Source organism: Phyllostomus hastatus, unplaced genomic scaffold (assembly GCF_019186645.2).
Source record: "Phyllostomus hastatus isolate PE091 unplaced genomic scaffold, TTU_PhHast_1.1 phas_scaffold_585, whole genome shotgun sequence".
NCBI classification, from domain to species: domain Eukaryota; kingdom Metazoa; phylum Chordata; class Mammalia; order Chiroptera; family Phyllostomidae; genus Phyllostomus; species Phyllostomus hastatus.
This window is the reverse complement of record NW_025334037.1, coordinates 9,780,778-9,794,634: the sequence shown is the minus strand read 5'-3', so window position 1 is coordinate 9,794,634 and position 13,857 is coordinate 9,780,778. Positions and strand designations below refer to the sequence as shown.

Here is a 13,857-nt window from a genome sequence, read left to right as displayed (position 1 = left end):
TCTGCTCGCACAGTGCACAGCGTTCTGTGGTGAGCCCCGCCGGCCAGGCTTGGCCCTCTGGGACCACCAACAAAACCCAGGCCCTGGTGCTGCAGAGCAGAGGGCCACTGCAGACCCCTCCCAACACTCGGGGCCAACTAACCCAGGCACATGTAATGGTCCCTGGTCCCACCCGGGGACGCTGGCCCTCCCGGGGAGAGTGGCTGCTTGCCAAGGACCACCTGCCATCTTTCTTCTTCTTCGTTCTTAACGTTTCTCTCTGGGCAAAGCAGAGCTAGCTGCTGGAGGACAACCCGGGCCCCCAGTAAGTAAAATTACTCGCACATGTAACACTGAACCCAGCTAGTAGGCAAACACACAAAACACGCCCGCAGTCTATTTCAGGGGCTGTTTACTGCATGGGAGCCTGAGTGTGTCACGGGGCAGAGTTAAGGCAGGAGCAGCTCACTGGCTTTGGCCGCCGGGGATTCTGACTTTAAAAAGTACACATCGCCGCCAGGCCCAGGAGGTGGCCTCGGTTTCAAGGTCCTGCTCGTTCCTCCCTACCAGGAGTTCTCAGCACTGAAGAAATACGAATAAGAAACACATTCGAATAGGCTAGAATTCGGTGGGTGTGAAGGAGGGCCCGAGAAAACAGGATTATCAGTTGGCAAGGAGTTCCCACCTGGACTGCATCTCGGCTTGTGCTTTTGACTGCTGATGTGGTGCTGGCTGGTGAGGCTGGCACGGGGCCTGGGGAGTGGCTGGCACCTGTTGCTGAGGAGTGCCAGCCTGGCACTGGAAGGGGGCCCCGGCTGCCTGGGACACGGCAGGCGGCAGAGGCGAGGAGAGGTGCTGCTTCTGGGGCTGCTGCTGCTGCTGCTTGTACCGGGAGAGGCTGAAGAAGAGGCCTAGAATGGCCTTGAGGTTTCCATTCCTGATTTCTGCAAGGCAACGGAGACAGGGGTTAGCGGAGGAGTCCTTTCTTGCTCCAGTTCAATGGGCTGCTGCAGCCCTCACATGAGCTGCATTCCTCCAGGAAAGGACAGATTTCCTGAACTCTTATGTACCTGGTATCACAAATCCATTAAGATCAGGCCTCAACCACGGAGAAATTAGCTTATTCTCCCTGCTGGGATTAGAGTGGATACACGAGGCAAGTTGCAACTGGATGTCTGGCAAATGCCCGGAGGAAACTCTCAGTGAGGGCATAAAGCAGAGAAGTAGGAGTCCCGAGCAAGACGGAGCTTGTTCCAACAGCAAGGCAAACCATTGGACGGAGGAGCCCTTGGTGCGGGGAAAACTCACTGGTCTTCACGGGGCTCTACCAAGCCCGCGTTCTATGCTTCAAGCCACCCGGAACGTGCCACGTGGCTGCTGTCCCCCTCCCCAGTCCTTGCACAGCTGTACCTGGTCACCCTGCCCTCAAACACGTGGCTCTGTGTCTCCCCTGTCCGCTGAATCAATAATTTCAATTTGGGATGGGTGCGGGGACAGCCTAGAGGACTTGCTTCTATGAAGAACTCATGCATAAATTCTCCTATACCAAAAGAAATTAGAGCAGCATGGAGATGAGAATATTTTTATACAGGAGTTTTTCAGATGTTAAAATGTGAAGAGTTGCAGAGAAGGAATAAAATATTAATTCACAGGCAGAGGCTACAGATGTGCAAGGGTGTTTTTCCCCCGGGCAATCCATTTTCACATGCAGATCTTTTAACACCAGATGTGATAACCAGGGTCTCAGCTGACCCTGAAGGTGAAATGATAGGACCACCCAGCATGAAGGATGCAGAAGGGGGCTCTCTAAGCTGAGGGAGGGGGTGTTGGAGGAAGGGAAGCCTCACCTGTGTGGGTAACACAGACCCCCAGGTTAGCCCCAGGCTGGGGAAGAAGCTGCTGATAAAGGAAACAAGTTTCCTCCAAGAACCAGAGAAGGGCAGAGGTGCAAATGGGGACCCAAGAGGGGCTGCCAGTGCCTTGGGTGGGGCTGCGGGTTAACCAGGCTGAGTTCTGGAGAAACTGACAATACGAACTCCCAGAATCCAGCCTTCACTGTCTACTTTGGGAGCCAGCAGGTGCTGGTTGTCAGGGACAAAACTGACAGGAGTGTAGCTTTTGAAAACCTAAGCCATGAGTTCCAGCCTGTGCTCTACCACTTACTAGCTATGCGACCCTGGGCAAGTCCCTGAATCTCTCTGGGCCTTGGTGGCAATGTTGATGCAGCTTGCCCCATCCCACAAGGCTGTCCTGCAGGTCAAAAGGGAGCAGGTACTGAAAGCATGCCGTGAATAGTGAGGTCCTTCACCGATCTCGGTTACAGTGTGACGAGTGTAGACCCAGTGGCCTATAGGAGATTCCCATACAGCTCCAGCTTCATTCCTTAAAAGTGAGGATTTTTACTATGGTGAAAAACCCTTATAATTTGTCATACAAACCATAACACCTTTGAGAGTGTGTATGTGGGAGAGAGTGCTCTTAATGACACCAGGATGACAAGTGGAAGCCACGACTGACAAGGACAAATCAGGATGCTCATAAATCACTGTGTGTGCAACACAGCGGACAGAGAAGGGTCCAAAGAGGTGGCCAAGCCTCCCAGTTTCCTTGGATAGTTTGGCTTTAAGCCTTCAACTCTGCTTCTGCTTCATCCTCAGGAAACCAAAGGAGAAGCACACGTCTGGGTCTAAATGTTCTCACAAGTGCACCAAGGCCAGGGAATGGGAGGCTCGGATGGGACAATGCATTTGGCTCATTTTACTCCTGGAAAAACAGAAGGGGAAGTGACACACCCGTGGTCACCCTGCTGGACAGTGGTGGGAGTTAGGGACAGATTCCAGATGAGACAAAAGCAGGCATGGAACTTGGGTATTAGACCATTTCTCCTCATAGATGAAATCCAGGTAGGGCTTTTAGTGTCTTTTACAATCAGGGTGTACCAGGTGAATGATCTTTCCGTGAATGATCTCCCTCAATCTCTGCAACCTGGGAAGTGAGCATTAGTATCCCTCTCTTACTGAGGGAAATTAGTATACTAAAATTTACTAGTATACTAAAAGGCCATAAAATTTTAGTATTAGTATCCCTCTCTTAGTCAGAAAAATTTTATGGCCTCCCAAGGTAATAAATGCTGGAGCTGGGATTTGAATCTAGGTTTTTCTGGCTCAAAGCCTGGTCTCCTCACCCTGTAAAACTTGGCTTGCTTGTATACTCATCCTGTGCAGTGAATTTAAATGCACACCAGATAATGTTTTATTAAGCTATAGCTGGTGGTCATCTAAGTATTCTTTATTCTTCTTCAGTAAGTATCCTTTTCTTATGGAATGTGTCAAACATTCCATAACACATTTTTTAAACCACGGCATGCAAAACAAAGAAGGAACTTGCACATCAGCACATCTCGGGGCTCAGAGGCTGCTCACTGCCACAGGCTGCCATGCCCGCGTTGGCCTCCTCGTAGCCTAGCAGCCCGGCCCTGGCGGGCAAGGAGCCAGCTCTGTCGCCTTCTCTACCTGTTGTGGCCAGTAAGTCATTTATTGTGTGTAATGGTTTGTTGCATGATTCCCTAAAGCATCTTTTCTATTTGTCAAAGAGCACAATGCTCCCATGAACACACTTTTTCTCAGAAGGCAACGTTTTTACTACAAAAAGACATCGACTTTTGGAGCCAGCAAGACCTGGGTTTACATCTCTATAGTCCCTGGTTTATAGACTCTGACTACTTGCGAGATTCAGCTCTGAGTCTCGGTTTTTGTCTTTAAAATGGGCAGATGCGTGCTACACCTCTCCCACCGGGTTGTTACGAGAATTAAGTGCAGACTCAATGAGAAAACGTGTGCAAAGCACCTGGGACACGGCCTGGCTCAGTACTTCCCTCTTTGGTTCAGGAAATACAGTCCCTCTCCCTGCAGCGTCCTCAGCTCTCACCGCGGGCTCCTCGCCCGAACAAAGGAAGCCCCAGCTGGCCACAGTCCCTGCGCAGCCACTCTGTGCCAGGCGCGGGTGTCGTGGAGGGAATTAATCTCACGTTACAGAAAACTCAGTGGTGACCTTTCTGTTTTTTTTTTTTAACAGCTTTTTTCCCCAGGTATAATTCACATCCATAAAATTAAATGTACAATCCTTTTTAGTAAGTTTAGTAACAATCTAGTTGTAAAATATACCCCTTACACCCTGAAGAGTCCTCACGCTCACGTGCATTCAACTCCACGCCAGTCCCAGGCCACCTCTAATCTGCGCTCTGTTTCGACAGATTTGCCTTTTCCAGACATTTCACATAAAGGGAACGTGCCATAGGTGGTCTTTCACAGCTGCCGTTTCTCACTGACCATGACGTATTTCAGGTTCATTGTGTCAGAGTATTTGCCACGAGTCTCTGTATGTTGCTGAGCATTACTACCCCAGTGTATGGACATACCACATTTGGTTTACCCATGCACCAGTCAGTTGGTGGACATTTGGACTGTTTATTTTCTTCTCAGAAGATAAAACTCAAGAGTGGAGAACTTTGGAAAACTAACAGTTCTGTCTGGGGTGCAGAGCCACACAGTTCATGCTATGGGTGGTCTGCGGCAGATAGTCTGCCACACAGCTGGAACTGTGTCCCTACAGTAGTTCCAAATGGCATCTGTCTGGGTTTCACTGAGGCCTGGTAAATGGGTCCCACAGATCCCCTCGAAACAAAATGTCATTCTGCCAGCCCACAAATGTTTCCCTCGGGACATTTCCCAAGGCTTCGGAAAGAGTATCATTTTGTATCTAATCCACTACCCTCACGCTCTTGATGCCTAAGAAGGAAAACAATGTAGACCTAGAATGAGCTGACTTGTCCAAGGACACACTGGCTAGCTGGTGTCTAAATCAACATAGGAACTCTGCTCTCCTTTCTCTTCAGTGGCCACCCTCATGTAAACTCCCATGTAAACTGAAGAGCAAACTACGGAACCATATTCCAATTTCCATTAGAATTCAGTAGCCTTGACTCTGCATTTCTCTGGGTTCTGACTGATCTCTTTGTTCCCATTGGCTGGTGCTAATAGATGCTGGAGGGAAGGCTGGGCACAAAGGATAGAACAAATAGGAGAGTTATTTTCTTTCAACATTATTTAAGAGAAACCACAGGCCTGGTTTACAAAGGAATAATCTAACACAAAGAAACCTGCTTTGTAGGGAAGCAGAGATTCAGAGCCAAAGGGAGGGTTGCCTCAGACCACAGAGTTGCAGGATTCCTATTCAATTGCCTGAAGCCACAGTGGGTGGTATAAGGCTCTGCCCAACTGACGGGGACTTTTGATTGAACGGCATTGTTCCTCCAGCTAGGCCTTCTACTCCACCTGCATTCACCGTCTAACTTTCCACCTGACTCTTGCAGCCCTTCTGTCTACAGCCTGCCAAACTGGCGATGACTCTACCCACAGGGGAAGTGGCTTGAGGGGGTGGAAGCAGAGCTTACAGGGCCCCTTCTGGTTGAGGGGCAGAAATGACCCCACATGCACCGCCAAACTCACCTGTTGCTTTTAGGCAAAAGGTTCAGAAAGACCTCCTGAGTTCTGGCTCAGGATGAAAGGAGAAGCAAGGTCAGCATCTAGGTCTCTGGACGTCAGAGCAGAAAACCCAGGTCTGAGCTCAAGTCAGCGACTGGTTTCACTTCAAAAGCATACACTCCTTCCCGAAGGCATCAGGAAGGATCTTCCTGCCTCTCCTCCTCCAGTCTGAAAGACTGGTGAAGAGCTAGTCCTTGGCTCTCATCCTGTTACCCAGGTCCCATCTCCTGCCTAGATTTCTCTTCACCTTCCTTTTCTGTCTGGTGGATGTGGAAGCATCCTGTAAAACCCAGGGGAAGCATCGGGGTCTCTCTGAAGCCCCCTGACTGCCCCAGGCAGAGCGGGTCACTGCCTTTCTTTGGGCACCACTGGAGCCTGGACATACCATTAGCATGGCTCTCTGATGACCTGGAATGAAGGTTGGTTTTTTACAACTTGCCTCGCCTCTCTGTGCAACCCAGCACCTAGTGCTGTGCCGGCCTATAGGACATGCCCAGCAGACATCTGGTGAGCTACACAGGACAAGCCATCCCTCGGGACCACTGCTTCTCCCGTACAGGAAGATGGGCTCAGGGCCAGCGGGCGCAAACCCCAGGCGCTCGCAAACTCCCAGGGACAAAGGCCATACTTCCTCCCAGGGACAGGTTTATAGATGGCCGTGACAGGTGGCGTGTGGGCTGGGGAGGGGTTAAAGGGATGTCGAAAATCACCCAGGGCAGGGTGAGGCCCAAGTTCACAGGACTCTGGCAAGGCTCTAAGAGCAAATGAAAGGGTCTAGCCTTTGGGAACAGCGAGGGGGCAGGGAGGCCTGGTCCAGGGGATGTGCCTCCAACCAGCGACACCTCCACAGGCTCACTTCGGCCTGTAGCCTCTGCCGCAGGCATCTGCTGTCTGTGCCCGGAACAAAGGCTTTCTACCGGGCAGGTCGGGGCAGGGCCCGAGCTGCTGAAATGCTTCAAGGACGGGTACATACACTCTGCTGAGTCCCAAACCAGCTTTAGTCACTGAGAAAGGGTGGAGATGTGCCCATGGGGCTTTCCAACTGCTGATATACATATATATATATATATACACATTTTTTTTCCATCAGGAGCAGCCTCGAGGCACTCAATCGTCTTCAAAAGGAAAATAAAAAGCATTAAAACTACATTATTTCTTTAAGCACTTTAATGCTTGTCTAGCAGTTAAGCAGGTGGTTCGAAGTGTGGGCAGCCGTGAGCAGTAGAAAACACCAGGCCTTTGAATCAGCAGATGTGAGAAGCTTACCCACTGCTGACCTGTGGGCCTCCCTTTTCCCACGTGCAACTTAACCTCTTTGGGCCTCCGTTTCCTCATCTGTGTGACTGGGATGATGTGAACACTGACCCCGTAAGGTTGCTGGGAGATTGCACAAGATGTAAAATGTTACGGCATTTATTAATAGCTCAGTGATTGACACATGGTGAGTTCTTAATGAATGGCTTCTATTCCCACAATTTAACAGTATGTCAAGTGAGATTTCTCTAACTCTGAAATTGTAAGGTCCGTTTGAGAATAAAGGCTCTAAGTACTCTTGCTTTTTTATTTTTAAGATTATATTCATTCATTCTTTTTTTATAAAGAGGGGAAAGGAGAGGAAAGAGACGGAGAGAAACATCAGTGTGTGGTTGCCTCTCATGTGCTCCCTACTAGGGACCTGGCCTGCAACCCAGGCATGTGCCCTGAGTGGGAATCGAACAGGCGACCCTTTGGTTTGCAGGCTGGCACTAAGTCCACTGAGCCACACCAGGCAGGAGTACCCTTGCTTTTTAAGTTCAGGGAGTTGGCAAAGGTTGGAGCCAGTCACCATCCCTTAAGACTGTACAAGTTCAGAATCAGCCTAACCACCAAACACCATCCCTCACTTCCCAAGAAATCAGTATAAGTAGATCTAGATGGGAGAATGGCTTTGAGGGTGCGGAGGGTGGCAATGTTTGATGATCACAGAGTCAGGGTATTTCTCCCCTCACCAAGAGCAAGAAGGTGGGGCCCCTGCACTCCTTGTAGTCAAAGACGAGGAGGCTGTAGAGGAATCACTCTTAAGTGGGGGTGCTGGCCTTCCAGCGCCCAGCTGGACACCTGCTTAGCAGAGACTTGGCAGATCTGCCTCTTGGACACCTGAGTGAGGGGAAGGAGCTGAGGAGCGGTCCCATGGTGGGGGACTTCCAGGTGACAGGAGGCCTGCTCTGCCTACCGCAGTGGAAGATGGAGCCCACACCTGCCTGCTGGTTCGATGGTGAATAATGGAAGGACCACGTGACTGAGGTCTGCAGCCTTACCAGGAGCACCTTAGCATGGGGACAAAGGGTGGCCTGGATCAGGGGATGGGACCAGCTGGATATGAGTTGTAAGGGCTGGTCAAATCTCACAAAATTCTACCAAGGCCCGGGAAGCAGCATGGTGGTGAGTCCCCAGCCAGCAGGGCAGACCCTCCCACCTGGGGACAGTAGCAATTACCCGAGGGGAAGACAGCAACTCCACCACCAGCCGAACTGCGCTTCCCTGTGCTGCCCCAGTCCTGGAGGCTCGGGCACAGGGACGAGGCAAGGGGGAGGAAGTGACATTACCACGCCTGCGTCCCCCTTCCACCTTCCGAAGCCACTTGTACTGGGAGGCACGGGGGAAAGGAGCTCTGAGTGGAGTCTGAGCTCAAAGTTTAAAAATGCACAAGACTGAGTCATAAGTATTGGCATAACACTGTTCTAATGATGAGCATGACTGAAGAGTTACAGATTCAGCCAAGATATCATTGAGTGAGTCTCAACTCAGCAGAAAAGATAGGGGATCAGAATAGCACAGCTGGGGGCAGTTACTGAAATGCCATAAATGCCCACTTCATGGTCATACCCCAGTAACTGATACCGCAACACACTGGTTGCACCTGTGCCTCTCTCCACCCAGACTCACGGGCTGCAACATCTACAAGGGGCGAGGGCTGAGCGTCTGCACCACATGCCTCCCTGGGCTCCATGGCACCTTCTGACGCTGTGGTCCAGTGAACAAAACTTCTCAATCTTTTTTCCTGGCTTCCACCTGTACATGGCATGCCTAGATTTTATCCACCTGCTGTCCTAAAAAGGCACCATGAACGCAAGCTCTGAAATCACAGAGACCTGGGTTCAAGTCCTGACTCTGTCATTTGCTGGCTACAAGCCTTAGGGATGTCACTCATAACCTTTTTAAGCCCAAGTGTCCACACCTGTAAACTCAGCCTATTATAAATTCCAACTTCAATGGTTGGGGGTGTGTGGAGACGAACAAGACAGAAGGCACGGCAATGGGCAGAGAGATGGCAGAGTGGCCAGAGGCCCACAACAGAAAGGGTCCTTGCTGCTCAGCAAGACTCCATACAAGTCCCTGCTGATGCTCTGCCCAGGGGCACAGGCCAGTGGTCCAATCGCTCCCAGCAACCAGGAGGAGCATGTGCCTGCCACCTACAGGCCAGCCCGAGAACTCTACACCAGAAGAAAATACACTTCTCAGAAGGGTAACCTGTGTCTCCCTACCTGTCCATGAAACACCACCCATTAATCACCCTGTGCCCCAGCACTGTGAACCCCACATGTCCTTCCACCCAGACCTCAACCCTCTGGAGGAGGGCTCACGCCCCAAGGGAGAGGGAACCCACCAAGGACCCTCCTCTCAGAGCTGGGACAGGGCCCCCCACCCAACAGCTGCTTCAGAGAGCTCTGGAAGCAGCAGTGTGACCGTGCATGACGTGCGACAAGCCCCACACACTGGAGTGCCCACAGGGGGAGTTCCACTTGGAGACACATCACACCCACGAGGCACCGGATGCGGCCATCCCCTGCCCCCAACCCTGGAAGAGACTGCAGTTCGGAACCACGGCCAGGAAAAGCAAGCTTTCCCTGCACAGCAGAGCAGAGGCAAGAAGCAGGCCCCAAAGGAATCCGTCACGTTTGCAAACTTACCTGCTCCACAGGGCTGCTTCCTTCCTCACCGCTCCCCTCCTCCCCACCCTGACCACCGGAGTGGATGCTAGCAGGCATCTTTTCGGAACCCAACCTTGCTAGGGGGAAGTGGTGTCATCCGAAACCCAAACTGCTTTACCTGTTCCGGGAAAAGTGGAGGCAGGTGCAGCCTAATGAGTTTGGGAGGATGCCGGGGCCTATGGCAGCTCTGGAGCTGGCAGCTGCTTGTATTTACAACTAGGAGCGAAAGGGAAAGTTTCCAGAGCGAGAGGCGGCCCAAGGAGGCTGGGAATTCACACCAGACCAAGCCCTAACTGAATAGCGCACCACCAGTGAACACTCATGTGCTAATGAGCCACCAAATTTGAGTTAATTAAAAACTAATCAGGGTGTCACAATGTAGCATCTCATTAATATAGCAAGGGCTTTTTAATGTTTGTTTTTTTTCCAAGCTAGGAAAAGTACTGCTTCTTCTCATAAAAGTGAAAGATAAGGATTGGGCATTTCTCCCTGGGAACTATGCAGTTTAAATACATCCTGTGGTTAAGTGTTCTCTCTCCCACAGATAAGGCCTGGTTTGATAATTAACCGGACTACTAGTCAGGTGAATGAAATCAGCATTGTCTGATTCAGCCCCTCTCTCAAAGAGAAGCGAGCTCTGTCTCACTGCTCTGACAGACACGCCAACGTGGCTGAATGCGCATTCCGGGAGTGATTCTTTAGGTTGTCAGAGAGTTGGCACCCTCAAGTCCAGACGAGCACTGAGATGCCTCCCAACCAGAAGGAAGACAAAAGCAGAAGAGGCCACCAGCATCTCGCGTCTTAACTGCATTCATGTTGTCAATCAGTAACAGGTGGGCATTCCTAATGACGAAAAGGCAGCTTCATGACGAGCGCTGACTCACCTTCTGCAGACAGCCCCTGAATGTTTATCCCCTTAGCTGCCAGAAAGTTCAAGCAGGCATCTATGTTTTCAATCTAGGAGGAAAAACAAACACAACAACATACACTCAATAAACGTTCAGCCTTCTCCAGAGCTACCTCTTAGTAGACACAAAGTGCCAGGTCAGAGAGAGAGGGCTCCCTTCCCTGTGCATTCGCTGAAGTTCTTGACAGGGCAAAACAGGGGGACAGGAATGGATGCAGGTCAGGACTCTCCTTTGTCTGTACTTGCACAGGAAGAGGTTACCTAATATCCCAACCACACAGAGCCAAATGTCGGGGCCTCAGATGGCTCACAGCTGCCAAAAATAACCAGGGTGGAACTGGAGCTCCCGAGCCGATCGGCGTCACCGGTGCAACCCTGAAAACGTGAGCAGCTGCCAGAAGCACGGAGGTGGGGACGAGGTTAGGAGACCCACCCGTCTACCAGCAGCTGGGAGAAATTTCTAGCCACCAAGGCAGTAGGCGGTCAAATGTACAAACATGAACGGGAGTTTCAGCAGGAATCCGGGTAGTGTTTACTCACAAAATTCTCAGGATGGCAGGCATCGCAGAGGACCGGGGTGGGCTGCGACCTCGCCGAACCCCTCTGTCCTTCGTGTTTTTTGTGGCAAGAAGGGGCCCACGGGGCAGAAACTGGGAGGCCTCCCACCTTTGCCAGGGCTGATGCCATGGTCAAGGGTGAGCCAACATCCAGCCCGCACAAAAAAACAATTAGGTCATTCCCAAAGGTCGGATTCAGCTTCAGTTGTCAGGGCTAATTATGTTTTGGTCTACGGGAAACTCTTTGGGCTGGATTAACGTTAATGGTGACCACCAGTGAAAGAAATTGCCTTTGACTTGACACAGGGATCTTCTAATTTCCCTCCACCGCCATTTCACAGTGGAGACCCCCCACCTCCCCAACCACCCAACACCCCCCTGACCTCCCCAGCACCTGACCTCCCAGCATTCTTAGGAACCCAAACCAGCTTTTAATTCATGGAATTTGTTTTTCATGAATAAATGACTGTTTTTCACGGTGTACAGGTGACCTTTTCCCTTCCCTGTCCCCGAGCAACATCCCGATGGCTCCTTCGCAGCCAGTGAGTGAGGCGTCTGCGTGTCACCAGCTCCGAGGGGAGCAGTCTGCTCCAGTCTTCCGGCCATCTTCCTGCAGGCCACGCACCCCCCCCCCCCCCGCACTTTCCCTCTCAATCTTCCCATCTTCCAAATGCTTTCACTTAAGCTTTGGCACACTTAAATACAATGCACCTGGGTCAGAAGACTCCACCAGCCCCGAGTCTGCAGCTGCCCCATCCCGGTGTTTTCTAGCTCAGGTTTGCTCCCGTCGCTCTCCTGGCCTCCAGGTCACATCAAGGAGGCATCTTTTCATCTCAAGGAAAAGGGGCAGGATGCAATTTCCTCCAAACTAAATACATGCGGATGCTACGGGTTACCCCTGCCACCACCACAGAACGTCACTTCTATAAAGAGGGAGGAAAAGTGAGATCGCTTTTAACTCTCCCTTCTTCTGTCCAGCCCAGACTGGCTGGCAGCACAGCCGGGCGCTGCCATCTTGGAGGGCGGGGGTGGAAGGAAGAGCACGGCTGGAAGTCCCTGTGGAAGGTGTGTTGGGGCAATTTGCTTCCATTTGTGAGGATAATAAAAATTATACCTCTCGATGCTATTTTACCCCATGACAAAACCCAGATTTGAGAAAATAATTACCAGTTCTCATCTACGCTACTGAACACGGTGGTGATACACCAAGATAACTCAAAAGGACTTGTCGCCCCCACAAAGAGGCGCTGGTATTTAAATCAGGTAAAAGTATGAAATTCCTCTTCTACCCCTTGTCTCTTCCTATAATCTTGTTTTTTAATATATTATCATGCACATAGCTGATGAACAAGGCTTTGGCAATTATGTTCCCACAGAAAATGAGGAAAACAAAAAGCTGACCACTCCTGAATCTGTTAATGCGGAAAATAAAACAGTCCACCTGAGGTTATCCTGGCGCGTGTCATGGAGGTGGACTGACCTGGGCTGAGCGGTTTCAACGACAGTGTACCTGCGTGACACTGAATTAAAAGATACCCACTGACATGTTCAGGAGAAACCCTGCTCTGCTTCTGTGTTGTAATCTATAGAAACAGCCTTCCAGGAACATAAAGAACATTTACTTGCCCTATTCATGGAGCATTCGATACATATCATTTAAAGTGTATAGTAATTTCTCCTTGCAAGGCTACCCTTGGCATACTTCAATTCAGCCACCCACTGGGCTTTCTTTTAATGTTAAAATCTATTAAAGCCATGGATAATGGTAAGTAGGTTACCTAGAGTACTTTTCTCCTCCTGTTGATTTTTAAAGCCCTGTTATTCTTTCAGTGAATTTCACCATTTAGATCAGTAGTTCCCCACTGGGTGGGGGAAAGCAGGAGAGAAGGGGCAGGGATTTGGTCCCTCAGGGGACTGGTGACAACGTCTGGCAGCACTTCAGGTTGTCACAATGGGTGGGGGTAGGTGGGGACCTCCTCCTGGCATGTAGTGGGTAGAGGCCAAGGATGCTGCTAGACACACTACATTGCACAGGACAGCCCCTACAACAAAGGATTATCCAATCCGAAATGTCAGTAGTGCCAAGACTGATGCACCCGAGTGACACGATCCTTTTAATCATTCATCCAATCAACATAATTGTTCGCATGTCCACGCCAGGCACGGTGCTCAATCCTCTTGACGGTGATGGTTCGGAGTCCTCCTCCCCGTCCAGGAGCCCACATTTATATGATGCTTCACTTTGGGGCTCACAGACACGTTCGACGCACACCCCCAACCTCCATCCATTTCAGGGAGAACCAGAGCATATAAACAAGGGACGCGGGAGGACCTTCCCTCCTTAGGTGAGGAGAAGAGGTGCCGTCTCCTGAAGAGGCGAAACAGGAGCAGCGTACAGATGGCCGGGCTGCACTCCCTGAAAACGTTAAAACTAGAAACAAGCACTTGGGTCATCATTTAAAAGACAATTCATACGCCCATCAAGAGCCTTGAATTTTCTTCCCCTTCCACTCTGCTCACAGGAGGAGCTCAGAAAACATTCCTGAGCCTCAAATCCACTCTTTAATACCGCTCTGTGGAGGTTAAAAACCACTCCCGACAAGGCGGCCGAGACCCACGCGCTTCTCATCTGCGCCCCAGGAAGACAGCGGGCCGGGAAGCGGAGCTGGGTCAGATGTGAATTCCAACCTCCGGCTTCACTTGGAATGAGATCAGAAGGCGAGAAGGTTTCTTTGATCCCGGCTCTCATGTGATTAACCTTCATCTTAAGGTTTTCTTCCCAAATACTGTCCAGGTAAACCACCCATCTTCATGTCCCATTGAGACTGCAAGCTGCCACCCAGGTCCCGGAGGGCAACGACCGGGTGGCAGGAGTCCGGACCTCATTACAGCACGAGGGT

At 50.9% G+C, this 13,857-nt stretch overlaps 1 protein-coding gene across 6 annotated transcripts in view; it reads right to left on the bottom strand.

Moving 5' to 3' along the window:
* The window catches only part of NAV2 (neuron navigator 2), a 367,706-nt gene that overhangs the window by 205,271 nt on the left and 148,578 nt on the right, over window positions 1–13,857 (bottom strand). For all 6 annotated transcript variants that reach the window (XM_045825827.1, XM_045825831.1, XM_045825829.1 and 3 more), the window contains exons 4-5: window positions 10,378–10,450; window positions 665–923 (exon numbers count right to left, since the gene is read on the bottom strand). In XM_045825827.1, the coding sequence (XP_045681783.1) occupies window positions 665–923; window positions 10,378–10,450 (332 nt within the window). The remainder of the gene's footprint in view (window positions 1–664; window positions 924–10,377; window positions 10,451–13,857) is intronic.